Below are 27205 nucleotides of genomic sequence, written 5' to 3'. Positions count from 1 at the left end.
GTTCCTCTCTAAAAATCTCCAATTCTTCTAAGCGAACGTGTGGTTATTCAATTACCTCTAAGCCTTCAGGTGCTAGGCTGTCCTCACAGACTCCCGCCTAACAGTCAGCTGTAACACACCAGGCACAAGGATCTCAACAGGCTACCCAAATATCGATGAAACAAGCTTTATCTAATGCTGTGAGATGGGAGATGACTGCCATAGACACAATTACAGACAGTAAGGCACAGAGATTCTAGGTGACCTGTTCAAGATTAGCATGGTAGTCTGTTATAGATATATGCCAATTATATCTATATACATCTACAGGTATGGATATATCTATAATACATCCATAGAGAGATGATATACTATGAAAGGATCATTAGGCCATGGTTTCTTCCTACAAGAAGACTGGTTTAACCGATTGCAGGGTGACAGCTACAAGAAGAGGTTAGCCCAACATTACAAACAAGAGAAAATGTCAACATTCGTGCAGGCAGCTATTTACTTTTATTTCATTGTCTGTGCTTTTAAGGTATCTGCTTTAAATAACAGCTTTCCCTGTGTTTGATCCTACACGAAAGACCCTTTCTGTATATAGGACAGCAGAGCGTGTTGCCATGGAAATGATGATCTACTTAAATTCAACAAATCCAGCCTTATGGGGTATATTCTCTTGAGTATCTCAACTTAATTATTAATGTTCTTTCTAAATAGCAACATCTTTCTGTTTTGACTGAAATCTCTATAAGCGGAGCGAGAACAGTAAACCCGGAAAGTGGAATCCTTTGTTCAACTGCAAAAGGGGTGCAATTAAGCCAGGGAAGATGCAAACAGCCCCCAGCTCAGAGCTAGATGGATCTTCTGAAGGGAGAAAGTATCTCATTTCAGAGCCTGTGTCTGTTATGTCCCTGGCCTCTCTGCTGTGATTTGCAGCAAAAATACCAGCTGGAGCAGTGGTTTGTGTTTGTTTTTGCAGAAGCACGTGTTCTGTGGAATCTAAACACTAACCACCAACTCATTTCCATCCAGCCACCCATCTCGTGCTCATCCTCCAGCCACACGTACCCAGCGAACCCACTCAATCCTTCCCCACCGAGTACATCACCAAGCTCAGAGCCTTTCCGCCTCAGCGCAGCTCCAGCATCCATCTTTCTCCTTCAAGTGTCACCACGAGTTCTGCAGGTAGATCTTAGGAGCCAGACAGTGTTACTTGGGATTATCTACCAACGGGGATTGGCTAAATCATTGCTTGTGGGTCACAGAATAGGGGTGGCTCAGAGGTCTAAGCTTAGACATGCACAGATGCAGCCCAGCTCTTGGGTTTTCCGTGTCAACAGGACAAGCAGAATCCTTCTACAAGCAGAATGTGGCTTGAGAGCCTTGAATTGCTCTTCCACAGAAGGGCCCAAGGCAGAGCAGGGCCCAGAGCAGCCCTGAGGGATCTCCCCGAGGCTGAACAGCCCCCTTACCCCTGCGGCTGTTTGATGCCACCTGGGTAAGCTGCTCTCAACACATGCTCAAGGCAGCAAGACAAAGGTAGCCAAAGACAGGACGAAGTCTTCTTCCTGTGGTGGCTTGGCTTTTAATCCTGAGATGGGGGCTTCCAATCTACCCTCCCCAACGGTCTTCCTCTTGCTTCATGAGCTGCCGTTGGAGATTCCTGGTTTCGCTCCTCCATCGCTGCTTCTCAGAGACCGACAGAATCAGGAGAGCTCTGCCCCACGAGAGGCCAGCCTACACCAAACACCCCAGAGCACCTCCAAGCTTTTGACCATTTGGCTTGGAAAATTTCAGCTCAAAATTAATATTTATATCACATGCCAATTCTACCCCCGAGAGTGCTCCTCGTGCCCCCAGCAGGGTACGCCACATGTAAAGACAACTGGTGTCCATCTAAACAATCAGTTAAGCCTATTTTACAGGTACCACCTCAAGAAAGAATAAAATAACCTGCCCTCTTCCCACAGGGAGCCTGCAGACTCTCGCTATTCCCATACAACACCTGCTGCACAAGTCCTTCCCTCCTCCCACACACGAAGCTGGTATTGCTCATGAGCCTCCCTCCAAAACACGAGGCAAGAAGTTTCTTCCAGTTTCTGGTTTTCTCTAAAAATACTTATTTAGAGGCTGGAAACAAAGAAGAGAATGAATGAGCTCAACCGAGCTGAATGAAAGGAGGCAACAGCATGAACTGGACAGAACAGAAGTGCTTCTTGAGCGGGAGCTGCGGCTGCTTGTCGATGCTGATAGGACCGAATTGTTCCGTCGGCTCAAAGGCAGGCTGCACACGTTGCCTTGGCATCCCTGGGACACGTCCAAAAAGGCAGAAAATTCCAGACGTGAGGGGCATTCCTCCTAGCTCCTCACCAAGAGGTTCTTCAATAACTAACTGTTTTTGTTGTCCTGTAAAATTTGTCGCTTTGCAAAGCGAAAGGTTGCTGCCGGCTCCGTGGGAGAGGAGAGGGAAAGGCAGAATGCAGCCTTATTGACTGGCTGATTGATTCCTCCTTTGGAATTGGGTGTTCGTTTATTTATTAGCAATTAGTGCATTAATAGGAAGGGATGCAGCAAGCAAGTGAGCAGCATCAGGAGAAACAAGCCTTTACGAAGCATGACACCAGGCCTGTGCTGCCAGCTGTCCCCCGTCACTCCTAAAAGTCATTCTCCAAGTTGACATCAAACCTTCTGCCTCCATATAAACGCGTCTCTTCTGAGACATACTGCTTATTCTTCGTTTCTTTTTACTGTACAACCATCTTCTCTCCTCCAGTACCATCCTTGCCCTTCTTCAGGCAATCTGGCAGCTTCTGCCAGTCTGCAGATCCCTGCTTTACCCCTCAGATCAAATTAAAATCCCTTGTCTTCCCCTCGTAGACCCTACAAAATGTGCCTACAAAAAAACAAACCACTGAAGGGAAATGCCTGCTCTGTATTTCATACCAAAACGATGGAGTTGTTTTGTGCACCACCGATTTCCTAGTTCTGGCATGCCGCTCCGGGTCCAGAGTGCCTTCCTGGGTCCGGCTGCAGGATTGGCAGGAGCATCCTGTTACCTCAGTCCTTCTCTTCAGGAGCACGCAAATCACGGACAGACAAACCCCAGTTTTCATTTTGTTCCTTCTTCTAGTTCCCTCTCATCGCTCAGCTCACCGTCTGTTTTGTATTTCAATGATTTACATGAGGAGCTCCTCGGAGCAAAAATCTTGTCTCATTACACGCGAGTGAAACACCAAAACAGACCGTGAGCGCCGTACCACTAATAACGTCACAGCAAAATTATCAGGGAGCACGGGATCTTAAACGATCTGTCCGGAAGGCACAGTTGCATTTATCCAAGTTATTTATTTTTATATTACCACAGAACTTGGGAGAACCAAACAGAGACCAAACCCTATTGCCGAGGGTGCCATGCAACCAAAGTGAGGGTTCCCACCCCAAGGAGTTTACAATCTAAAAAGCACATGAGCGCTAAGGAAAGGACGTGACGCCTCCCTCTGCAGAAAGCAGCACGTGATTAAGCTCAAGTACACAGACGACTTAAGCGAGATTTTGCCAGGTAAGTGCTTTGCTTGATTACTTGGACGCCTCCCTCCACTGAGCCATCTCATCTCAACAGGAACTACCCGAAATCTGCTGAGCGGCCCTCGCTTTTTGCTACAGTCAGACAAAATGAAATCTGACTCGGATCCTAGCTGCTCAACGAGGACACAGAAGAAATCGCGTCATACGACGGTTCTACAGCAACCCAAGCTGGCCAGCACTCCTGCAATGCTCTACCCTTCACCCATCTTTTTGACCAGCCTGGAAGTTTCCACGATGCCACCTCTGCCTGCTGAAAGCAGAGAGGCGAATGCTCTGCCCAGTACCTGGAAGCAGGAGGTGTGATTACGTACCCTCCCTTATCTTCTCGGTACAGAGTGTTTCCTTGTGGCCAAACAGCCCTTTATTCGGCTAATTACCTTTAATGGAAGCTTCTTAGGGATGCCTGTCTCCCTCCATTAACTGCAATAAGAGCATGGAAGAGTTTTGCCTCACCCTTTTCTAATCCCTGGGCCAGCTGACCCTTTGACAGAAACACACAGCTCGTTTGATATTACGCTGCTGCTTAAGGATAGATGACATCAAAGGCACTTGGAATTCGTAAAACGTTGAAATACGAACAGTTTGCAGAAACACTTTATAAAACCGTAATTCAGTAGCTGTAATTACAAACCTTGTAACTTAAAATATAGCAAAAAATATTATCACCCGATGCAATCGGTTTATACATAACTAACAACTGCCTGCAGGAGGGGTTCTGGTGTAGAGCTGCAGTGCTTTCACGGGCTGCCAGCCATCTGGAGACCATAGGCTGGGTAACTGGCACCTGAATCTCCTTGCTGGGACTCAGGAACCAGCTTTAGGTAGTGCGATGCCTGACTCAGTAGCCTAAGCTAGGCACTTTGGCTACTGCCTTCTGCTGCCTCTAACACTGATGACAGCAATGGAAGGAAATACATCATTATTCAGAAGATTTAAGCCCTTGGTTAACTGCTTCAGGTAGCACCTATTTAAGTCCGTATTTTTGCTCTCCCCCTCCCACAGCCGTCACCAACCCTAAAAACAAGCCACAAACCCAACGCCTGATTCTCTTTCATTAATTTCTTGCTCGAGGAGCACGGAGGAAAGATGCTACAGGTTACCAGAGGTTTCCTGTGGCGTACTGGATACACCGCTCGATCTGTCTGTGTCCCAGTGCCCTTACGAGTAAAATGACAGTAAAAACCACTCTGAGAGGACAAGCCTAAATTATTGCTTGGAAGTACTTTAATACAGTGATCCACGACTTGTAGCCTGGTAAACCATCCTGCCTTACCAAACCCGGACTGGTAACACCTGCGACGGATCCATGTGCACGCAAGACAACCTTCCCCACTGGGGCTCAGGGCGTTTCCAGCACATCTGTGCTCGCGCAGGGAAATCTGGGTCACAGCTGACGAAGCAGCAGGCAGCGTTACCCCCTGCAGCACGCCCGGCGCGCTCGCATTTCATACCAAGGGCAGAGCAAATGTCGCACCTGCGCTGGATGCTCCTCTGTCAAGTTCCTGGCGCCAGCAGGTTCTGCCCCCGCAGGCTGGGGGCTCTTCGTGCGAGGGGGAGCGGCAGCGTGAGCCTGCAGGATCTGTTACCGAGGGCTTGCAGCACCTTACCAAAGGGCTAGCGTCTCGTGGCACCTTCTGCAGGCGTGGCAGGCCGCCTGCCCTCGTCCCGCAGCCTCAGCCGAGAGCTCACGCTTTGTGGCGTGTGTTGTCACAGCGCCGGGGACTGCAAAGAAGGGCTGTCGTACACGTGATCTGTCAAGCGAGAGGCTGACGCTGACACATCACCAACCAAAACGACCAGAAGCACGGGGCTCTGCTTTCCTTCCCGAGAACAGCTCTCCCCCGCCTGCGCAGATCCTGCGGCTGCGTGCTCCTGGTAGAGAGGACCCAGGTTACCGGTTTCTGCCGTCGTATAATCTCCGTTATAGCACTTTGGGCCTTCATTCATAAATCTCCTCAGGCCTCCCATACGCAGGGAAAACGGGAGGAGGAAGGATCCGCCAGGTTTGTCTGTAACGGAAACTCATTCCCGATGCGAGCAGTGAGTGTGGATTAAATCAAGGGCTGACTCAGTAGTGCCGGGGGTTTACAGCAGCTGAGGACGGGGGTGGCCGATCTCACCTACCCTTGCTAAAACGGCACCACGCTAACCAAGAAAGGGAAAGCTGAGAAGACATGACGGGAGGAAGCTTCCCTCATCGGCTTAAAGAATTCTCTGGGTCCTCTTTGGTGTTGTTCACCCTGCCTACTTGCAGCGGCAGGCGGACAAAAGGCTGCTTCTGATAGACCCCCAAATCTCTGTCACTGCCCCACGGGATTGGGACTTCCCAGGGAACACCCCTGAGGCCTCCACCCCATTTCACAGCAAACCATAAGAGACCGGAAAAGCCGCTACTGACATTTTTCTTTAAAAGAAAACAAATGCAGGAAAAAAAAAAAGCGTAATTAAGGCGTGCTAATTCACCATACATACATTTGCAATGCACCCTTCAGCTCGTCACAGCAGGAGTTCAAACGCTTAAGCCCCACGGCACCACCACGTATCGATGACCTGTCAGATCCTGCCTCATTTCACTGCCGCCTCCTTCCTCTGCCACGTCTTCCCGGCCGAAAGGCTCTCAGGGGCAACGTGAGACACCTGACTTCCACAAAGCTGTACCTGTGCTCTGTACGAGCCCGGGCACAACAAGCAAGTTCCGTAGCTCTTGGAAAAGAATAAAACTTCCATGTCGCACAGCAGGCTTCGTTTACATACGCCACTTCTAACTTTGAGATACTTTTAGACCACAGCCAAACATATAAACCGAAATACGGGTGTGTCAGGATGTCCTTGGAGATGTACTCAGAGAGGATGAATAAATAAGGGTTTGTTATCAACCCCTGGGCACCGATGCTGCCCCACTCCAGTCATTGTAAGAGACAAAGCATCAAAGAACTCCAAGATGCAACAACTGCAGTTACAGTAACCCCAGACATCCCTTTGTCACCTGTAATCTGCCACCACGAGAAAAAGGGCATCCTGATTTTGTAGTCATTGAAGCGAGTGGAAGAAAACCCCAAACACCTGGACTGCAGCTAGGCTGAGACCTGAGGTCTTCAAAGGAAAAGGTGTCCAGGGATATGATTATCTTTTTGTCTGGTATTTGTACGGTACCCAGAGCAGATCCCGAAAATAATAAAGCCTTCGGCTTTAGCACACAGCCACGGCAGTGTAAGGTGTTGCTCCAAAATGTCTATCGTTTCCCTTCTGGAGGCTACCAGCCATCAGTTCTGCTGGAGGACAGAACAAGCAAGCACTCCCAACCAGCATTAGCGCAAAGTCTAAACGCCGAGCGACCTAGGAGATGGTCTGCAGTCACCTGCCTGACTTCACACCGAGGCGGTGAGGAGCCCTCCTCTCCTTCAGCACCATTTTGCAAATAGAAATCGCCAGGACTGAGACGGCAACAATCAAACCACGGGTGTTACCGATGCCCAAAACCACCGCAGCAGTCTGCTCAGTGAACCTGTGTCCAAGCCCCGCACGTAAAAAGGCACTGGAACACATAGCCGCTACTTAAAAATAATAATAAATAAATGGCACAGATAAATGACGGGGATAACGGAAGTGACAAAGCATTCAGGAGCCAAAGCTGAGGTTGGCTCCTGAGTCATATCAGCAAACCCCCCCCCGGAGATAAGCACAAGCCCCGAGAGCAGACGGCAGGATTCACAGCAGGACTAAACCACCCCGTGACGCTTCCCCTCATAACCCTTACCAGCTAACAAGATTGGAGGAAAAAAACTGCTGAACAGGCATGGGCAGGAAAAGAAAAGCCCAACCAGGTGGCCGTTCTGCTTAGAGCCAGCCGCGGTGATGGATGAGTTGGCGATTCATAATCAGATGGGGGAATCGGATTAGATAAATGACATCTTTGTAGCGATCCTCATCTGAAGACGGCGCGTGTAGAGGAGCCCGTGGCCGCACAACAGTTAACCCAGGTGCAGGCCTGTGCTGCAGGGCACGCATAGCGCGGCCTTCCAAGGAGCCGCGCTGAGCTGTCCTCGGCCCCTGGCTGCAGGAGGAGCAGGGCTGGCTAGCTGGAACAAAGGAGCCCGTAGGAAGCTCACAGCGGTCACCAGCAACTACAGCACCTGTCCCTGTGGTCACCCAAAAGGTGCAGCAACAGGTTCTCCTGCGAACATCCCTTGCACTTGGCAATGTATTGACAGTATAAATGATGAATTTGCAATTGCTTTTTTTTTTTATTATTTTTTTTCCCCCCTAAAGGAATCCCCCAAGGGCTCAGAAGACCAAACTGCCAGGTAAGCTCTTCCCAGACAGATCTACCCAGACCAGAGGGCTGTTCCGCATCACACAGCCGCCCGCACTGAGGGGACATGAGGTTATCTACCCTCTCCTCTTTTTCTTTATAATGTTACTGCCCGTAAGCGGCATTTGAAGCAACACAGCATCTGAGTTTCTTGCTGGGATCGTAACAAACCAGCACCTCCTGGTGCAAAACATCCCCAAAGGATGGATATATACGAAGTGGTGGTGCAAAGAAAGTGCTGACCAAGCCTGGCTTGCACAAGATTTCCTTTTAAATTATGACTGTGACTACTAAATGCCCAACATTTAAATTGCATTTTCAAATCATTATTTGCTAGTGACATTCAGGTATAACAAACAATTGGTACCACCCTCTGCACAGATATTTCAGGCCGTGACATGCTGTTCGGATACAGCTGAAGAGATCGGGAGGGTTCGTGTGCTCAGCTAATTACCTGAATGCAGATGGCAACTGCTCTTCGTCCTGCCCCTACCTGATTTTTACCCCGTCCATGTGCCTTAGATGAAATCACCTATGTACGTGTGCACTACGGCAAGTTCAATTACCGTCTCTCTTCAGACACGCCTTGTTCTTGAGGATTACTCGGATTACATGATGACAGCTATTTTCAAAGTGGAAATTAGTCTGGTAGGGAGGAAAGGAAAGCAGCCATGGGCAACGCACGCTACACCTTGCATTGCTATCAACAGAGATATCTGCAGAGTTATACTGCTCACGTTAAATCATTTAAATATTTCAGATGCTTTCTCGGAATGAAGTGCAAACCCCAAACCGGCCAGCAACAGCTGCAGCTGAATCCAGATCATAAAGCTCCGGGGGCTAAATTCACCTCTAGAAACCTCCAAATCTTTCAAATCCAACAGCCACACAACACCTCTGAGCTAAATCAAGAGCTAAAATCAAGCCGATTTTTTCTTTTGATGCTTCATCTTGTAAGGCAAAAAAGGAGACCTTGCAAACGCCTCCCTGGGGCCGTGCTGACGGTGCAACCCCACAGCACGTTTCTCCCAGACAAAGAAAAGTGGCAGGCCCTCGCAGATCCTCCGTAATGCCTTCAGAGCACAACAGATGTTCTGGGCTGGTGGCTGTGTTACCGGACGGAGAAAAGGGGCGAGCGATGGCCGTGGCTGCGTGTCCCAGCCTTGCCCAGCCACGTTTCCAGAGGGGAGCGTGTGTGACAGGTCGGCCATCCCGCTGCCCCACCTTGTGCACAAACCACTCGCTCCTTCTGCTAGCGGCATCGAAAACGCCGTTTTTCTCCCTGAATCTCTCGGCAGGTGGGGCGGGCGAATGGCACATCTCGAGCGTGTTGTTTTTCCCCCCCCCCCCCGGTTTGCTGGGAAGCATTTCCAGGGCTATTTCTCTTCCCACCCAGCAGCCAGGGCGATGCTGGGGGACAGGTGCGGGGAGCCTCACGCTCCTTGTCTGCGGCTGGGGGGGGGGACGCTGCGGGAGGGAGGGAGGGAAGGAAAAAAGGAAGGATGGAAGGAAAAAAAGAAGGATGGAAGGAAAAAAGGAAGGATGGAAGAAAAAAAGGAAGGATGGAAGAAAAAAAGGAAGGATGGAAGGAAAAAAGGAAGGATGGAAGAAAAAAAGGAAGGATGGAAGGAAAAAGGAAGGATGGAAGGAAAAAAGGAAGGATGGAAGGAAGGAAAGAAGGGAGGAAGGAAGGAAAGAAAGGAAGAAGGGAGGAAAGAAGGGAGGAAGGGAGGAAAGAAGGGAGGAGGGAAGGAAAGAAGGGAAGAAGGAAAGAAGGGAAGAAGGAAAGAAAGAAGGGAGGAGGGAAGGAAAGCACCAACAAAGGTGCCCACAAGCCGCTGCCTCCCGCGTCCCCTACCTCTGGGACACCAAGGGGACGTTGCTCACCCCCTCCGCCGTGTCCCCACGCTGCCACCCCCCCGCCCGGGCAGCTACTCACACCACTAGCCTGGAGATGATCCATGACACCATGGCGCTGCTCCTCCCGGCCCGGCCCCGGCTCCTCGCCCGCCGCCGGCCGCCGCCCGAGTGAGGGGAGCGGGGCGGGCGGGCTCGGCCATCCGGCCCCGCAGCCGCAGCGCAGCCTCACTGGCGGCCCCGGCGGCAGCCAACGCGCGGCGGGGCCCGGCCGAGGGGAGCGGGGAGGGCCCCGGGGCTCCGGGAGGAGGAGGAGGTGGAGGGAGGTGGAGGAAGGAGGAGCCCGAGCCCCCCCACAACGACTTGCTCTCTCGGCCCCCCCCCCACCCCGGTGTCGGAGCCCCGGTGGGATGGGGGAGGTTGGGGTGCGGGGGGGCTCTAACGGGGTGGGAAAGGGGGTTGGGGGGATTCGGGCTTGGAGACTTGGCCCAGCAGGGTCAGCCCGAGCTGGGGGCCCAGCCCCACGTCCAGGCGGCTCCTGGAGCCCCCCAGGAGGAGCCCCCCAGGCTCTGGGCAGCCTGTGCCAGGCTCCATCCCCGCCCAGCCCAGCAGGGCTGCCTGGTGTTCACAGCGAGCTCCTGGGCCCCGGGCTGTGCCCAGCGCCTCTCGGCCTGGCCCCGGGCTCCATGACAAGGGCCTGGCCCCGTGCTCCCTGCAGCCTCCCCTCGGGGGTTTAGGGACACGGATGGGACCCCCCGAGCCTCCCTTCTCCAAGCTCTCCCAGCCTCTCCTCACAGCAGAGGTGCTCCAGGCCCTTCATCATCTCAGGGACCCTCTGCTGGGCTCTCCCCAGTATGCCCATGGCTCTCTTGCACTGGGGGGCCCAGCACTGTACACAGGACACCACGCAAAACCCTACAAACCATTCATGTCAGACTAGCCCCTACACTAAGACACAGTGCTGGATGTATAGGAAGAGGCAGATCCCTCTCCACAGCCCAAAGGCAGCAGGCACAAGTGGCAAGGGCATTAGCCCAGGTGAGTCCCCGTCACTGCCAAACGAGGGCAGCCAGCACACTGCTTCTCCTCGCGGCACCTCGCGCAGCTCTCAGGTCCAATCTCCACCAGGAACATTCGCCCACATGCAGATCAACAGACATTGGCTTAGCCTGAAGGCTCGTTCTTCCCTGGGTTTCGTTTGGGCTCTGCTGTCCTTCTCTGCATCGGCACATTGTTTCAAATGCAACTAGACTGTCAAAAAGCATCTGTCTCTGCTTTGATTTTTTCCTCTACCAGAAAGACACGACCCTCCTGTGGAAATTCAAGGTGTGTTTTATAGTCAGGCATGGAGGCCAGGGACCCAGCTGCCCCAGCATCCTGGGACAGCGTAGCAGAAAGCGACTGAATTTCCTGCTTCATGAATAAACTGCGAGGAACTAGGGCGACACTCAATATGTCAAAGTGGAGGCAGCAGAGCGAGGAGCTGATCACAGACCTCGTCAGCCCCAGCCATCCTCCTGTCCATCTCCGCCGGGGGAAGCTCATCTTGCAGCACCCAGCCCTTACCCAACACCTTTCCCCTTCTCAGCTCAAAGTCCTCCATAACGGCTGTCCCATCATGTCCCACGTAGGCTCTCTCAACCTGATTTCCAGAAAATCTATAGTTTTATTAAAAGCTAAAGCTGCAGTACAGACACACGTGAAGTTTGGCACCTTGAAAAGCGATCTTCCAGGTGCAGCTTCAAAGAGTCACGCACCTGCACCGCCGTGCGGCTCTAACCTCTGTAGTGGGTGCGTTCCTCCACCAGAGGGAACTTCCACCCCACGCTGGGCCCCACAACAGGCTCCCACCTCCTCGTCCACTGGCTCGCAGCAGCATTTCCAGGAGAAACGCCGGTATTTGCCGGTTACGGACAAGCTGGGAACCACAAATGGGGTTTGGGGCCACCAACAAACATCCCTGCCGCCGGGCATGCGGCGGTAGCGTCGCTACAGACGGCATTGTTACTGCTCTGCAGGCATCACAAAGACGGGACCGGGTGGTCTGTTGCTACGAGCAAGTGTAAATTAGTCATCTTCTCCGACAAAACTGCTCTCTGGAAGAACTGCCTTCTCTCCAGAAGAAGCCATGAGGCCATCTAGCCCAAAGTCTAAGGCAGTGAATCAGCCTGTAGCTGTCTTGCTGGTATATTCTAGCCAAAGAAGTTCTCAGAAACCTGTTATCAAAGATTTTTCATGTATCAGGATTGTTTAGCGTGGGATTTTAGACTGGAAGTTGGCAGACACTCCAGCACATTTTGACAGCTAATGACGTGATAACATCAAGTGGATGGCACAGATCTCTGTGCACAAATATTTGTGTAAGCAGGGTAAGCAGCACACAGACCCCTCCTGCGCTGCCGCTTTGTAGCAGCTGACACCATCACTACCTGATGGTTGCGGACTGATCTTGGGCCTCAAACAAATGCGCAGAGATGGGTCACAAAGTAGGTCTGGTGATGGAGAACCTAATGAGCCTGTCCATGGGAACGCACGGGGCTTTACTTCAAGGGCTATTTGGTAAACAGAAGGTGAAGGGGAGAAATTAAACGCCACCGAGTCACCAGTGGAAGGGTGACAATGCCCCCTACCTTCTCTTCATGGGCTCTGTCTTAGGATAAGTCGCAGCCCCATGACTATGCGCGTGATATTCCAAGCATCCTGCAAAGAGGATTCTTTTGCTATTACGCTGCCTGACACAGTTTGTAAAGAAATAATGAAGAGACACGAGAAGAGTTAAAGCTGCAGGGGTAGATATGAATTAATTTACTCAGCCGACTGCGTAGTGATGCCACTTGATGCTTAATGGAACATTTTGGAACAGCTTTAGAAGTGGAAGAAGGTCAGGCAGTAAAAAAATCTTAGGCAGATTGCACCATTGGATGATTTCAGCTCTGTTGGCCAAATACAATAACAAAATAAAACAGCTTTGTTAGGGATGGGAGAGCCACCACCCCGCCCTAAACACTCTGCAGCCTTCTCTTAACAGCAACTACTTTTCCCAAGGAGTTCACTGCCATGGAAAAGAGAGACCCCACAAAAAGCACGATGAGAATCAGACTCATTCCTCTTTGGCTCCAGGGAGAGGGGATGTCAGCCTCACAGCTGAACAGCAACTGCCAAGCCATGACAAGAAGAGGGCCTAACATATATGTGTGGGGCTCTCAGCTGGCTACCAAATCCAGAAAAGGTCAGGAAATTGCCAGTGCAGAGAGGAAGACAAAGAATCCTTCAACAGATCAAACCTACACAAGATTAGATGATTCTAGAGGCATTTCAGAATATCTTGAGATGAACGAATGACCTAGTTAGGAAACGTCCCCAGGCATAGAGAAAAATACCAGACAGGAAACCTGTGGTGATGCTTAGGTGCTGAGGTTCGTGTGAAGAAAATAAAATAATAAACAAAATGAATACAAATATAAATAAAGTATACATGTACCACCCATGCATACTTATCCTGTACAGGATGGCTACACTACCTAAAAAGTACCAGAAGAGGAAAGACAGTTTGATGAGGAAATAGACATTCTGCAACCTATCAAAGATCATGTGGATATATATACATACACATACACACATATATAGATACATTTAGCCAGCCTTTGGGAAGAGAGATGTTTTCTTCTCAGTGACCTCTTCAATTTACCTCCTGAATTCCACTTGCAAAGCGTAAGAAGGAAAAAATAACCTAAAAAGACAACGTGGACATTTAGAGCAAAATCCAAGAAGAATGCAGCTCCTCAACACAAGGAAAAAATGCCGGTTTCTTAAACTATAGCTTCACACCAACAGATATGAACTAGGTATGAGAGGTTAATAATATTCTGCGGGGAGCATTGTTAAAGCATGAGGAGACAGTCAGCATTTCCTGGCTGCCATTTCCAGCCTTCTTATTGAATTACTTGCTTTAGAGCCATGGCCATTAGCAAAGAGAGATTAAGAAATGCCTATGTGACTGAAAAGCGATGTGGTCTGGCATTCGCGCTGGGAACTGTGACTGCTAAGAACCACTCTGCGCTCTCAGTGACTCACTACAAGAGCTTGGGGATCCACACAACGTGGAGACCAGCACGCCTGAATGTATCGTTTAACTTTGGGTAACCAAAATGAGACAGCTTGGCCCCAGATATTCTCGTATGAAACTCTACTGCACGAAGATCAGCGAGTGGTGCTCAGTATCTCCGAGTATTAAGCTCAGAACACCACAAGTTGTGCACCAGAAGTTTCTGAGAAGTCTGCTCTGTGTTCCCCATGCCCTGTCCTGTAACTGACACGTTACAAGATTTCTTTCCCTTGGAATATATCCATGTGTCTTAGATTAATTCATTAGTGACTGTGAGGCATCTGCAGGCCCTCCAGCTCTGTGGAAAACTATCCCAATTTAGCATGTTTTCCATTCGGCCATTTCAGGATGAAGAAAATTCTTGGATTATAGCATTTTATAAATCAGTGAAAAAAGGACAGGAACTCATTCCTTCTGCCTGGAATTCCAATAAAGACCCTAATAAGTTACCACTGTTATGAGAGTCCTTCCGACAGTCAAATTAGTCTCTTTGCCCCTTGTTACCTACCGCCACCTCTCCGCCTCAGCCCAGGCATGTACACCCACAGGTCTACTCCAGGTATCCAAATGATCTGCCTGTCACTCCTAAACACTCTGCTGTGGACAGCTCACAAAAGGAATGTAAAAAAAAAAAAAAGAAAGAAAACATCACTAAAAAAAATGATGCATGAACAAAGGAAATGATCTCCCTTCCAACAAACTGTTTTCTGATCAAAGCATAGAGCCTCCTGTTACAGCAGGAAAGAAGAGATGCCACCTCCTCTCAGGGATGTGACATACACCTCCCTTATTTTTATGAAGTTCTTCTCCCCCTGTCCCTGCCACACAAGGACATACAGATTTGACAAAGGCTACAAACAGAGGACAAGCTGCTCAGATACCTTGGTTGGGTGCTTGGGGAATGTCAGCTTGCGATTTCCCCGTAGCAGGTTCAGATCCCGACCATCTTCCTCTTTAGGCTTTTCTTCTTCTTGAACACAAAACGTCTGCATGGCTGCTGGAGTGAGGAGTCGTGTGTGACAGAGGTGCTCATCCTGCTAGGGAAAGGAAACTGCTAAAAGGAGAACTGCAATAGTGACTTCTAATAATAAGATGTACTCTCAAGGCTGGAAATCAGCAGCAAGACCAAGCTTATTTTGTTTTAAAAAGGGACATTTGATCATTCTGAAAAAGGAAAGGGCGAATTGCTGTGACCGATGCGTACTGAGTCAAGACCAGGGGAAGGTTACTCTCTGAATTTGCTGGTGTGTGCCTTCCTGAGTCCCAAGTATCAGCTACAGAGAAGATACCAAGACATATGGAGCTTCAGAGTGATCCAGTGTATCAATTCTTATATTCTTGCACTGGAAGGATGAGATTTTTTAATTTTGTTCCTGTACAGTGCTTAACAATGACTACAAGAGAACAGTGAATGTACCAGAGGATGACTCATCCGCGCTCCTGCCCTTAAAGCAGACACGGAGAGACAGGAGGAAGGAAATTAAGCATTAGTGTGAACATGAGATTCGTTAAAGAGGGATGTTGAGAGAAATATGGTCAGTGCACGGCCTTGAGCTTTCACCGAGGCGCCATGCAGATGGGAATGCTAAAGATAACCAGAAGCTGTAAATAATGAGTGAAGGGGCCCCTCTCATGGGCAGAAGAGACAAGGCTTCCTCCAAGGAAACCAAGGAATGTGAGGGAGGCTATGGACAGCCTCAGTTATGCCAGGGGGAAGCTAAAGGACTGCTGCAGCCTGGTCTTGGCAGTTTCTAGAGACAGGCTGTCTTCACAGACTGATGCAATAAAAGAACTGAAGGCAATAAGAGAGGAAAGCAAAGTGGGGTTCTTCGCCAGCCCTTGCTGATGGCCTTTAACCAACCCGTGTGATATCGCAGGCACTGCTCTGCTTAGAGGTGCTCCTTGTACAGGTGAAATTACCCAGCGATTACCAAACTACCGGGGGGTTGTAAAATCAAGCTTTCGTAACTGTGTGCTACTTCACTGGGAGTTTTAATAAAGAGCTGCTACTGGCCCTCAGGCTCAATGTAAATCCCAGCACAAACCAGGACGTGGCGACTCCAGACTTCAATTTTGTGCAAAGAGCCCCTGGGGAGGCAGAAGGGAGCTAGCTGTGCGGGCACACCTGCCCGAGGTGCCTCCCCACGGCAGCTACTCGGGAGTACCTGCAGGTGAGCAGCAACCTCGCTGGGAGAGCTCTAATTTCTCCAGGGCTTTTCCCGTCCTCCTAGCACAGCTTGCCATCTCTTCCTGTACGCCAATGCCTCTTCCATGGGCGCCTCGTTTTGTTCCTCTCGAGGTGTGTAAGCCTTATGCCTGCTTTCTCCTCAGCTATAAGTGCAAAGAGAAATGGTGAGTGTCAGAGCACAGGGCACATTAAAGATGCTGACTCTTGTACCATAAATGTAATTATGAGTATGAAATCCTAACACCCTAAAAGCAGCTAGATCCAGCTCTATTTAATCATAGAAACAGTAAAAGCGATGCCAGAGAAAAAGTTTCTTTATATGGATGTATTATATAACTTCTTTTTTTCCCCGCAGTCAGGGGATAAGAAAACTTGCAGTATCATCCTGCTTCTCTCTGTCGTTACGTGGCAGAACAAACAAGAATTAATAGCCTTCCCAGGGATTACAAGGCTGAGCTCCAAAACTGAAAAGGAACAAAGGCAGGATCCAAACAAACAATTGAAAGGCTTCAGAAAACAAAGGGAAAATACACCTACTGGGATAAGAGTTTCCAAGTCATCTTCTAGGGGGTATTTAGAGAGGACCCGATCTCCACAAACGTTCCTCCATTTTGAAGACTTGTAACAACTCGCTTTAATGCCAGTCTTAATGGGACCAAATAATGGTTTCTTGGCTTGTACCTGCTTACAACAACGGCCAGAGCGAGCGGTGTGGGAACAGCACGCTGAGCACTCCCAGCCTTTGGTACTGAGACGTGATAATGTTCAAACACATCTCTGAGCGACGCGTGGCTGCCCAAGGAAAGTGACAGCAGTTTTCCCACACACAGAGTCCTCCAGTCTGACTGCTTAGCAAAAGCCTACAGCTGGAAACGGAAACTGGGACTCCTGAAAGTCTCTGCTTTGGTACCACAAAACCAGAACAAGAGAAGACTTAGTTCTGGAGCTCCATTTTTCGTATCAGTTTCCAGCCATGCTCCAGCTGGAAGACTACGAGATCTAACCTCTCGAGCTGCTAAGAGAAGCATGTGCGAGCACAGACCCTCCCTCCCAGCTCCAGTAAGAGACTCTTAATTGCAATGCATGCAGGTGGTGGTTTTTTCTGTACTCTCTTCTCCCTCAGACCCCATTTCAGCCACCCTCTGTTGAAAATACTTCCAGTGGCTATTACAGCTTGGAGATTCTCCCAAGTACCACTGAAATGGAATGAAACGGACAAAAGAAAGCCAATGAACCTCTCACTGCCAACGGCAGGACTGTGAAAATGCATCTACGCTCCACGAGAAACGTGCCAGCGAATCACACCGACTTCCCAGCATTACCCTGAAAGCAGTTAGGGCACCGATAAAGGTGTTGCTGTAGCAACACGGAGCTTTCTCCGACACAGCTACACAAGTACGTCCTCGGTATCCAGGGGGTGATTTTCAATTTATGCTGAGCTCCACGCCGCTGAGGCTACACCTGACTTTGTAGAATATCTGAATAATTTAGGCTGCAAGTAGCCTCTGGAGGTCATCTGCTCCGAGCTCTAGTTCAAAGCAGGGCCAGCTTTGAAGCTACAGCACGCTGGAGAGAGCCTCGTCTCCGGCTAAGATTTTATAAAGCAGTCTAGACGTGACTTTGGGAGCTGCGGCTATCGCAGCAGAGTGCAACGTGAGACAGTTTTAACCTGACAACACCTCTGCAGAACTGGTACGGCAGTCGGAGACCAGAAGTTAGCGCTGAAGTTGTCTCTCCTGGTGGCAGCAGCGTGGCAGCTATCGGAGAGCTCCGCAACCCTCTGCGTGACGAGCCTCTTGCTGGCAACTGGGTCAAGACATCGCTTCTCTGAATGGAAAACTGGTTCTGCAGAAGTCGAGTGCATTCCTCCTAATCGCTGCGAGGAGGAGGATTCCAGTCCTTGGTTTGGGGCTACAGTAAACATGCACGGTGGGCAGCTGCAGACATGAAGAGTTAATCCCTCTAATAGCCTTTGTAAATCTAACCACAGCGATCAAGTGGTATTGAGCATAATTAATATACCCATAGGGCGTGTGTTAGATTAACAGGATTACCTGCTGCTGGCGGTAATGCTGCCCTGCTTTAATTCGGTACTTTTCTCAAGAAGGGAAGGTACTTTCTAAAGGTGGGTAAATATTTGCTAATCCCAGAGAGGAAAATGAAAGTGCAAAGAGATTCGGAAATAACGCCAGTCCCAGGGTGAACGTGTAGCAACAGCCCTGTCGCATGCTCGAGCGCAGCATTTGTAAGCCATCGGATGCCACGACCAGCTCACGAAGTCCTAGCAATTACAGCACATCCTGGTCTCTTACGCTAACAGCGTGCTTACAGAGCACTATTTCTATTGCTAGTTAAGCTTCCATTTTCCCTACTCACTTTTTGTTAACTTTGAAAGTCCACAGAAGATAAATCTGGGGAGCAAACTTTTGGATTAAGATGGCAAACGTCGAAAAGGTTCCTTCCTTCATGCTGCAGCACGTCTAACAAACACACCGTGCTAGGGAACATAAGTGCTCAGAATTCTTACATGGGATTAATTTATTTGGTATCTTTTATAGCCTGTGAGCATAAATTACTATTTTGCACTCCGCGTACAAACAGTAGAGGTGGTTTGAAATATTCTGATACAAGAATGAACTTTAAGAGTAATGCTTTCTCTTTTTCCCTCTTTAAAAGATCTTTTATGGCCACAACCGATTCTTGTGACTCCCGTCTTAAGACATCATTCTTCTAGTATTCATAAGGTCATTTGTCCCACGGGAAACCTGTGAACCCTGAAAATACACTGTATTGCCCTGAAAATACACTGTATTGCCCTGAAAATACACTGTATTGCCCTGAAAATACACTGTATTGCTCACCAGCGTCTCGCACTGACATTCATTCACAGAAGCTTTCAGTGACAAAGAAAATGAATTCAGTGCCTACCTAATTCAGGCAGCAATGTCTGAACCTAAGAGCTGCACCGACTCCATCCCACCTTATGTTAGCATCTAGTTCAGCATTTACCCTAAACGAAAGGGTGGAGCGTAAGTCAGTAATCAGGGACCTCTGCAGAAGCTGGGGAAGATAAGACATCTCTAGGGGGTGATTTGTCCCACTTATTCTAGACACCTATTTCAGCATGAATCTCCTTCTGGAGACGCTTCCCTCCCCTCCCTACGGAGTATGCCCAGACAACTGGATGCCTGCCGGCAGATGAAGTTCGTTAAATGTGCATTTTTTTTTTTTTTGTATCGGCAGCTTGTGCCCCACACGTCCCACAGAGTGAGACACATCCTACGGCTGCTGCAACCGGAGGCACAACTGCTAATCAGCTCCATGGTGGGAGGCAGGGAAACCAGCACCTGACGTGCAGCCGTGCCCTCCAAAATTCAAAGTCCTCAGTGATCTGCTGAGTTGTGTTTTTCCAACATTGCTTTTATAAAATCCCCTTCAGCTTTACCAAGCATCTCCAATCACCTAAAGTATTTTCCTGCTTCCTTCTGAGACAAACCCACAATCCACCTCTGGCTGTCCCGAGGCAGACACGCAGGTTTTAAGCCACACCTTATTGTTTGTGTGTCCAAGTCTGCCGGACAACAGAGAGCTGGGAGTGACTCGGAGGTGCCTCTTACATGTTCATTAGAAAACTTCAACTGTACATTTTAATCTGTGATGATTTACGCATAGGAAATAAGAATTAGAAGCAGCACTAGAAGCCTATGCTACAGCACAAGGTCCTCTGCAAAGGAAAGTGGGAAATGTTGTTTATGTAGGTGGTGTTTGATTTTTGTTGTTGCTTTGTTTTGCATGTTTTTATTTGTTTTTTGTTTTGTTTTTGAGAACTGCAGTTTAGTAACCATGCTTCGTAAGAGCATTAGATATTAGGAAGCAACAGAAGTTCAATTTTGAGTTCTTGCGCTTTTTAGAAGAGATAAGGGACAAGACAGTTTGCAATCTTCCTTTCAGGAGAAGACGGGATTAACATAGCCTCTTAAAAAAAACACGGATGAAATTCCTGATTTCATTGAAGCCAGGATTTTGCCTTGAATCTGTTGTTTTAACTTTAGGCAAAAAAAAAAAATCTAGCGTTAGGAGAACAGGCATTAGTCTTTGACAACTGTGAAGAGCGATGATTGAGGAATCTGTTAGTTTTACTGACGTGCGATTGATGCGGGGAGCTTCACAGCGAGGAGCAGGAAATTACTGCGAGTTTTACAGCGATAAACACAGCCAAGCGCATCAGAATTACCAGCACCAGCAGCGATGCCCCGCTGCGCCGCAGGCTTCAGGTCGGAACCCAGCTGTCATCCCCTAGGACTGGCCAGGGCTCCCCTCTGCCTGGCCACAGCACGCGGCAGGAGAGGTGAGACCGAAAAACTCCCCAAAACTCCCAGCTGCACCTAAGCTGCCGAGCAGTCACGGGGCGTATTTCCAGCTCGGGCTGAGAGCAGGGGGAAGGTGGAAGCTCCTTCGAAGGGACAGGGGTTCCAGCTTCTTTGTTGCTTTGAATCCATCTCTCCTCTTGCTTATATATTATTTCTTGCGTCCTCCCTGTATCTGAAACAGATGACTCAATCCCCATTTAATATTAAACATCTTCGGGGAAAAATTCTTAGCAGCTGCTTCACAATCACGCTTTTTTTTTCCCTCCCTGCCATTAGGGAGTGTAAACACTTATTAAAGTTTAAAAGGAAATTTGAGGATTAAAATAATGTTTAATTAGTAGCTCATCATCTTTCAGGTGCACAACACAAAGCAATTCATAAGAATTACAGATTCAAGAATGATTACTGTCATCCCCATCTTAGAGAGAAACGAAATGAATTAAATTATCTGCCTAATAATACACTCAGTGTTAGATTCCAGATCTGGCTCCCAGTTCTGTGCTATAGCAACTAGGTCACATTTAGAAATCTACAATTTTAAAATCTTCCCAGTTCTTCTACATTCACCAGTACCTAGGATCGTTATATTCCCCCCCTCTCTCCCCCTTTTTTAAGTGACACTGAAGCTAACAACATTACTTTGTTAGCGTGGTAGCAGCACCGCATGAAAAATTTCCAAGAAAGCTATTTCTCAGTTGACCCTTGACGTTAGAAGATCCTGTATTTTCCTACAGGAATCAGAGGTATTACGCTAGTAGATAAAAGAGCTAACACTCTCTACCAAACACCCATTGCTCCAGTTCAAAGGACAGCTGGTAAGTGGCTGGATGAAAGAATTAGAGTCAAGAAAAGTCAGCATCCTCTGTGGGGAGCAGAAGGATTTACAGCGCGTCAGGTAAGGTTCAAATATAAACAACATACCCACGATGATGACTCCCTACTGCCTTCTTCACGTCGAGCCTCTTTTTAGTGAACGTACATTCAAAACCAAGCAAAGCTCTTCTCCAAATTGCACATACTTTGTAATTCACAACAATCACTGCGTCTTTGTGTTTACTACTTTGTCAAAAATTACATCCAATTACTAAGGTCAAAAGCATCCCAAATACTTCCAACAAAAGACAGATACAGTTTTCAAAAAACAAATACAGCACTACAAATTTTGTCCAAGCAGTCCTGCGGAAGTACGTAGCAGGCTCCATCAATATGAGTAACATTCCTACCAAGCACACTAGCATTCACTGACCTTGCTACACCTCCCACGAGCCTGAGTTGCTGAAAATTCCTGTCCTAGGGAAAGGTGTAACTTTTTTGCCAAGGGAAGAAACTCAGTCACAAGAGAGTGTTGTTTAAAAGAGACAGGAGGCAGCACTTTGTAACATACCTTAAGAGCCTCTCCAGCACTGGCAGGGAATGAAGCAATGGCTAACTGGCCTTCACCGACCCCACGGTAAGTTATTTCAGCAGTGAAAGAGCCTGGACATTGCTAAGAAGCAGAATACGAATAACGTGACTTGTTTTCAGTTTGTTGTGGGGCTCTTGGAAGTGAATAATTAACAAAGTACAATTTCCTTCACTTCATTAAATAACGTTGCTTACAGTTCACGGCATAACTTGCCTCAGCTTTCTCAGCTCATTGCGTACACGGGTAGCGATATCACCACGACGTTCCTGCTGCGTTGCTGCTCTCTAAGATTTGATCCAACTCTATGCCTCAAGGCAATATTGATTTGCATTCTTTAATTAAAATAATTATATCCTGAACCTTTTTTTTTTCCAAAGAAAAATCAAATCTGCACGTAACTACTAACCACACTTCTCACGTCTAATGTTTGCTCATGGTTATTTTTTAAAGGTTGCTATTGCATCACTCTGTCTATGAATACCTGTTTGACTTTATAATTCATCTGAAAAAAAATTAACATCCAGTCCCAATCCCTGGGCATTACTTTACATCCAATTTAATAATTAAATGTTACATTAATGGTCAATCAAAACTTAATAGTCAATCCTGATTTGCTATCCTAAAAGTCCTCTCGCAATTCCCTGTTTCTACAGTTGTGATAGCAAATCTAAACCCGATTAACTCATCGTTAGCAAAAGAAAAGCAAATTACCCTCCACTACAGAGCACGTATGGCAATGGAAAAGAGTGAATTTAACATTCCTTATGGGACTTTTCGATAAGTAAATAAACTTATTTGTGGAGCATTGCAATGCACTTTGTGCCCGAATACAAGCTTCCTTTACCTTTACATGAGGAGAGGGTATTAACCAACGTAAGGCAAATTATTTCACTTTAACTTATGGTGAAGAGAGCAGTATGGAAAAAAGAGCAGAAACTAGTTCTGCTACTCTGCAAAGCTCATCCGTGTGAGATGTGCTGAGGTAACGTGACTGAGCCACAGAAATGAGATCACTCAGGCTTTTATCTTTTCACCCAACAGCTAGAGCTGGATTGAACAGGAGCAGTAACCAACCGACTTTATCTGTTAAAGAAATAATTAAACTACATCAGTTTGGGCGCTAGTGAATAACAAAGCCTCTAGTAATCTGTTACCGCTCGTTCTTTAGGGCTTTATTTCAAGACACGCTGAGGAAATTAAGCTGTTAAGCATCCCCCAAATCCATGCTTCTAGTTAGCCTGACCGGCACTGTAGTAGTTTGACCAGATGTGCTTTCATCTTTTCGTACGTGTCCTTACACCTTCATCATTAATCACGGGAGGAGGTGAAGTACTCACATTCTTTTCCTCTGCTTGTACAGCCCTTTACCCAAGGGCACTTGGTTGAGACCTTAGACCTTTAAATGTTGCTACTGGAGAGGTTTAAGTAAAAACAGCATCCATAAGATCTCGCGCTGACCATTAAGCATTTTTCCGAACTGCATGCAGACTTGAAGGCTGAACTTGGAAATGCAGGAGGAGAGTGCTGAAAAACCACCTGCCCTCATTTATCAGGGAATGATATCAAACACTTTTAGATTTTTAGCGTAGACTTTTTTTTTTTTTAGATTTTTAGTGGTTTAGATTTTTAGATTTTTTTTTTTAGTGTTTGATGATATCAAACACTTTTAGATAGTGGGACCCCAACTTTCAAGCACAAATATTTGAATAGCATGCCCAGATATTATATGCAGAGAAGTAGGCTTAAATTCCTAAATATGGAAATTTTTCAGCATTGAAAGTTACAAAATTGGCTATTGAGAACTTCTACCACGCGTACTGTTAAACGCAAAAGTCTCTTCACCCAAAGCCTCTTACTCATTTTTTTTTTCCTACTAAAACAAGAGAAACCTGCTGTTACCTACTAAATGGTGGCTGAAAGAAAGAATTTATTCAAGTGTTTTCTGCGCTTACTGTTTAAAGAGCACCTGTTTGCACAGATTACTCCTTGCTCAAATAGGAGGTAAAGGTTTACTTATTAGCATCTCAACCCAGTAGGTAGAACTGGCTGTAAAAAAAGCATGTTAAAGACTCCGTGCAGGCTGCAGAACAGGTGGAAACGTACTGCTTTGTAATTTAATCGGTTCTGCGTATTTATAGCAAGAGTTTGTTTTGCAGATACTTCGAATAGCATTTTGCTCCTCAGAGGTATATAAACCAGAGTGAGATACTTGCATCTGTGCCATTATCACAGTGATAGTCTGTTTGAAAGCTATTTCTGAACATTTTGGTATTTCTATTGGCACACGGTGTGAGTGAGTATACATTTATACATTCAATTTTTCTAGTAGATGTAAGCTTTTGTGGAGACTATTGTGAGTAGCGATAAAATAATCGGCTAAAAAACCCGTAAGTATTTATTTTTCTGTATTGTATGATTAAAATCCTGTCTAAGTAGATTGGGAAATATATTCTCAAATTATGCAACAAATTCACAGATATTTATAGCCACAATTTAACATCTTACATCTTCCAATTCTTGTAAAATTTCACTGGTTACCCCAAGTTTATATCTCCTAAAGGGTATAGATAATTTTAAAAATATATTTGGTCTTGATCTAAATCCTTCAAGGGATAAAGAATCCTAGGGAAGTGAAGCGAGTAGCTAATTATCTTCCCTACTTATAATGATAATAATAAAAAACTTAACTGCCTTCAGCTTCTAGCCCCCGAGTTTTGGATACCTCTGCTCTTCCAGGATGGAAAGCTTCTTTGCACCCGGAATGCTTGATTTTTATTTATTTATTTACTTAACCTGTCCAGACTCCTCTCAACTTGTACTTTGTCTACTTTGCCATCTTCTCATCTGGTCTTTGCTGATTTTTTTACTTTATTTATATTCAGAATGTTGCATTTTGGTCAGATGACTCTTCTCTTAGCACCCTGCTATTGGCTCATCTGTTATTTCAAAAATGTGAGTTAACTTCAAAAGTGTAAGTTAACTTCCAATGTCATTCATGGACAACATCACCCCAGCTGCCATCCTGTCCTTACTCTCTTACTCTTGGCCCTCCAGGCTGGTATCCTACCCAAACCGTGCCATTTTTCAAACAACCACTCCTGATGTTCACCCTACTCTTTGCACGTGGGAGTTGGCTATTCACAAAACCCACGTTGTTGTCTTTCAAATCCCTCCTTAAAGCTTTTCTTTCTTATGGTGCCTGCAGAAAATGTTTACCCTTCGGCAACTGGTATGCTACCAACAGTTAGGTCTATTGTATCAGCTAATACTGTTTCTTTATTGCCTAACACTTCTCTTCCTGTATTAATCAGCTACCCTTTGAGGCCAAGTGTTTTCCATGCATAAAAACTAAGGGCTTTAAATAAGGAGGGTATACAATACACACTGTAGGATGTACAATACATTGTGTACAACTGCTGTTACAATAGCAAAACAAGTAATTTGGTAGTTTCAAATACAGTTTGCTTTATACAGTATCTCATCGCAAGTTCCATGTTGTAGGCCTGGTCTATATGCTAAATATTTAAATCTGAGAAGCAAACTTACCCATTCTTCCTTTTCATGGCTGTTAACGAGTATTTCTCCAGGCTTTGTGTGGTTGCTCATATATTAGATTCGTTTTCTACTATCCACTTTTGTTTATTTTCCCTGCTGAAAATGCTGCACAGTGCCAAGTTCATCTCACTGCTAGGAATCACTGAAGAAGTCTTAAAGTTACCGGGGTATTTGGGCTGCCTGATCCCCAGTGCGAAGGACAGGAATTCCCTCATCATGGTGAGCAAGGAATTTTTGTGCCATACGTGAGAGTGTTTGAATGTAGTAGTTAAGCGTCCAATGCAGAATCCTACAGCAAACTGGTGGGAAAAGCTTTTAAATGTAGAGAGCTGGGGGTCGGCCTCTTCTCACAGATAACCAGTGATAGGACTAGAGGGAATGGCCTCAAGTTGTGCCAGGGGAGGTTCAGGTTGGAAATGAGGAGACATTTCTTCTCAGAAAGAGCAGTCAGGCGTTGGGACGGGTTGCCCAGGGAGGTGGCGGCGTCACCGTCCCTGGGGGTGTTCGAGGAAAGGTTGGTCCTGGTGCTTGGGGACATGGGTTAGTGGTGACATTGGTGGTTGGACCAGATGATCTTGAAGGTCTTTTCCCACCTTAGTGATTCTGTGAAAACACTTAGCACAAGTAGTGCTACGTTCTTGAGAAAATGGTGGAAGAGATCTGACCATGGCAGGAGCATCCAACCTGTCTGCAGCAGAGCTGGTGGGTGTTCGGGGCCAGGTAAGTTCCTGGTCATGGGAGGAACCAGCAGAAAACATGAGGTAAATGCTCTCTGCTTTCCCCGAGCAGGATGACTCAATAGCTTCTTTGCCTTAGGTACTTCATTTTTGTTCTTCTTCCTCCCACGTCATCATTTAGGAAAGTCTTGTGGTAAAAGATGAGTGCTGTGTCTTGCTAGGTTACTTCACGACACAACCAGCTTGCTTGTCACCATTTTATCAGTTGAACTTCTTGGTTTCATGACCTCTGCCACAGCCTTTCACAACAGCATGGAGGTCCACCATGAAAGGAACAGAGGATGTGAGGTGACAGAACCCATTAGCTTTTAAACATGGCTACATAAACCACACGAAAAGCTCTCCACACCCTTAAGGAACCTCTAGAAGACTTAATTTCCCCCCCTGAACGTGCTCCTGCCGCCCACGAGCCCCCTTTCCCCATTCCACCCAGCCCCAAACCACCACACAAGATGGCGGCCACGAGGCGCCCCCGCCCGCCCTTGGGCCGCAGCGCGCATGCGTAGGAGCGGCCGGTGGGCAGGTGGCGGTGCCCCGCGCCCTGTGCGCATGCGCAGCAGGCGTCCCGCAGCGCCCCCGCAGGTGCACCTTGCCACCGCGCGCATGCGCACGACCGCCCGCCAGGTGCCCCCTCCCCCCGTGCTATATCTGAGTACGCCGCGGATCGCACGTATAAGGGGCCGCAGCACGCCCCTCAGCCTGCCACGGATCCTTCCGCCGGCTCCAAAAAAGGCACTTGTGGGTTAAAGCTCGGCTCGGCTGCCGCACCGATAGAAGCGCTGCGGCGCGGAACGGCCTCAAGTGTGCCGGTTTTCCCTCTGGGCCCCACCCGAGCCCCTCCGCGGAGGCGGTTGTCCGGGGGGACTCTTTGCGGAGGGATACCATTCCTCCACACACATCGAGGAGACCGTTTGGGGGCGGGGCCGGCGAGCCGCGGGCGCCGCCCCTCCGCACCAATCGCAGCGGGAGGCTCCGCGACGGGCAGCCAATGGGCGCGGCGGGCGGCGCGGCGGGGGCGGGGCTAAGGAGCGGCGGCGGCGGCGGCGGCTGAGGGGGAGCGGCGCGATCGCGCTCGGCGCTGTGTGGAGGCCGCGGGGGGGCGGGGAGGG

The 27205-nt window shown here is 48.0% G+C and overlaps 1 protein-coding gene across 2 annotated transcripts in view; it reads right to left on the bottom strand.

The window, feature by feature from the left end:
- Positions 1-10044, bottom strand: part of REEP1 (receptor accessory protein 1) — a 66693-nt gene extending 56649 nt beyond the window's left edge. The window contains exon 1 of one of the 2 annotated variants that reach the window (XM_066995563.1): positions 9819-10044. In XM_066995563.1, the coding sequence (XP_066851664.1) occupies positions 9819-9850 (32 nt within the window). In that variant the 5' untranslated portion in view covers positions 9851-10044. Of the gene's footprint in view, positions 1-5041; positions 5283-9818 lie in introns of those variants that run through there. The other variant, XM_066995568.1, reaches the window with a different exon arrangement.
- Positions 10045-27205: the final 17161 nt, after the last annotated feature.

This window comes from Anser cygnoides, chromosome 4 (assembly GCF_040182565.1).
Source record: "Anser cygnoides isolate HZ-2024a breed goose chromosome 4, Taihu_goose_T2T_genome, whole genome shotgun sequence".
In the NCBI taxonomy this organism is placed as follows: Eukaryota; Metazoa; Chordata; class Aves; order Anseriformes; family Anatidae; genus Anser; species Anser cygnoides.
The sequence above is the reverse complement of the archived record's forward strand: the minus strand, read 5'-3'. Positions and strand labels throughout refer to the sequence as shown.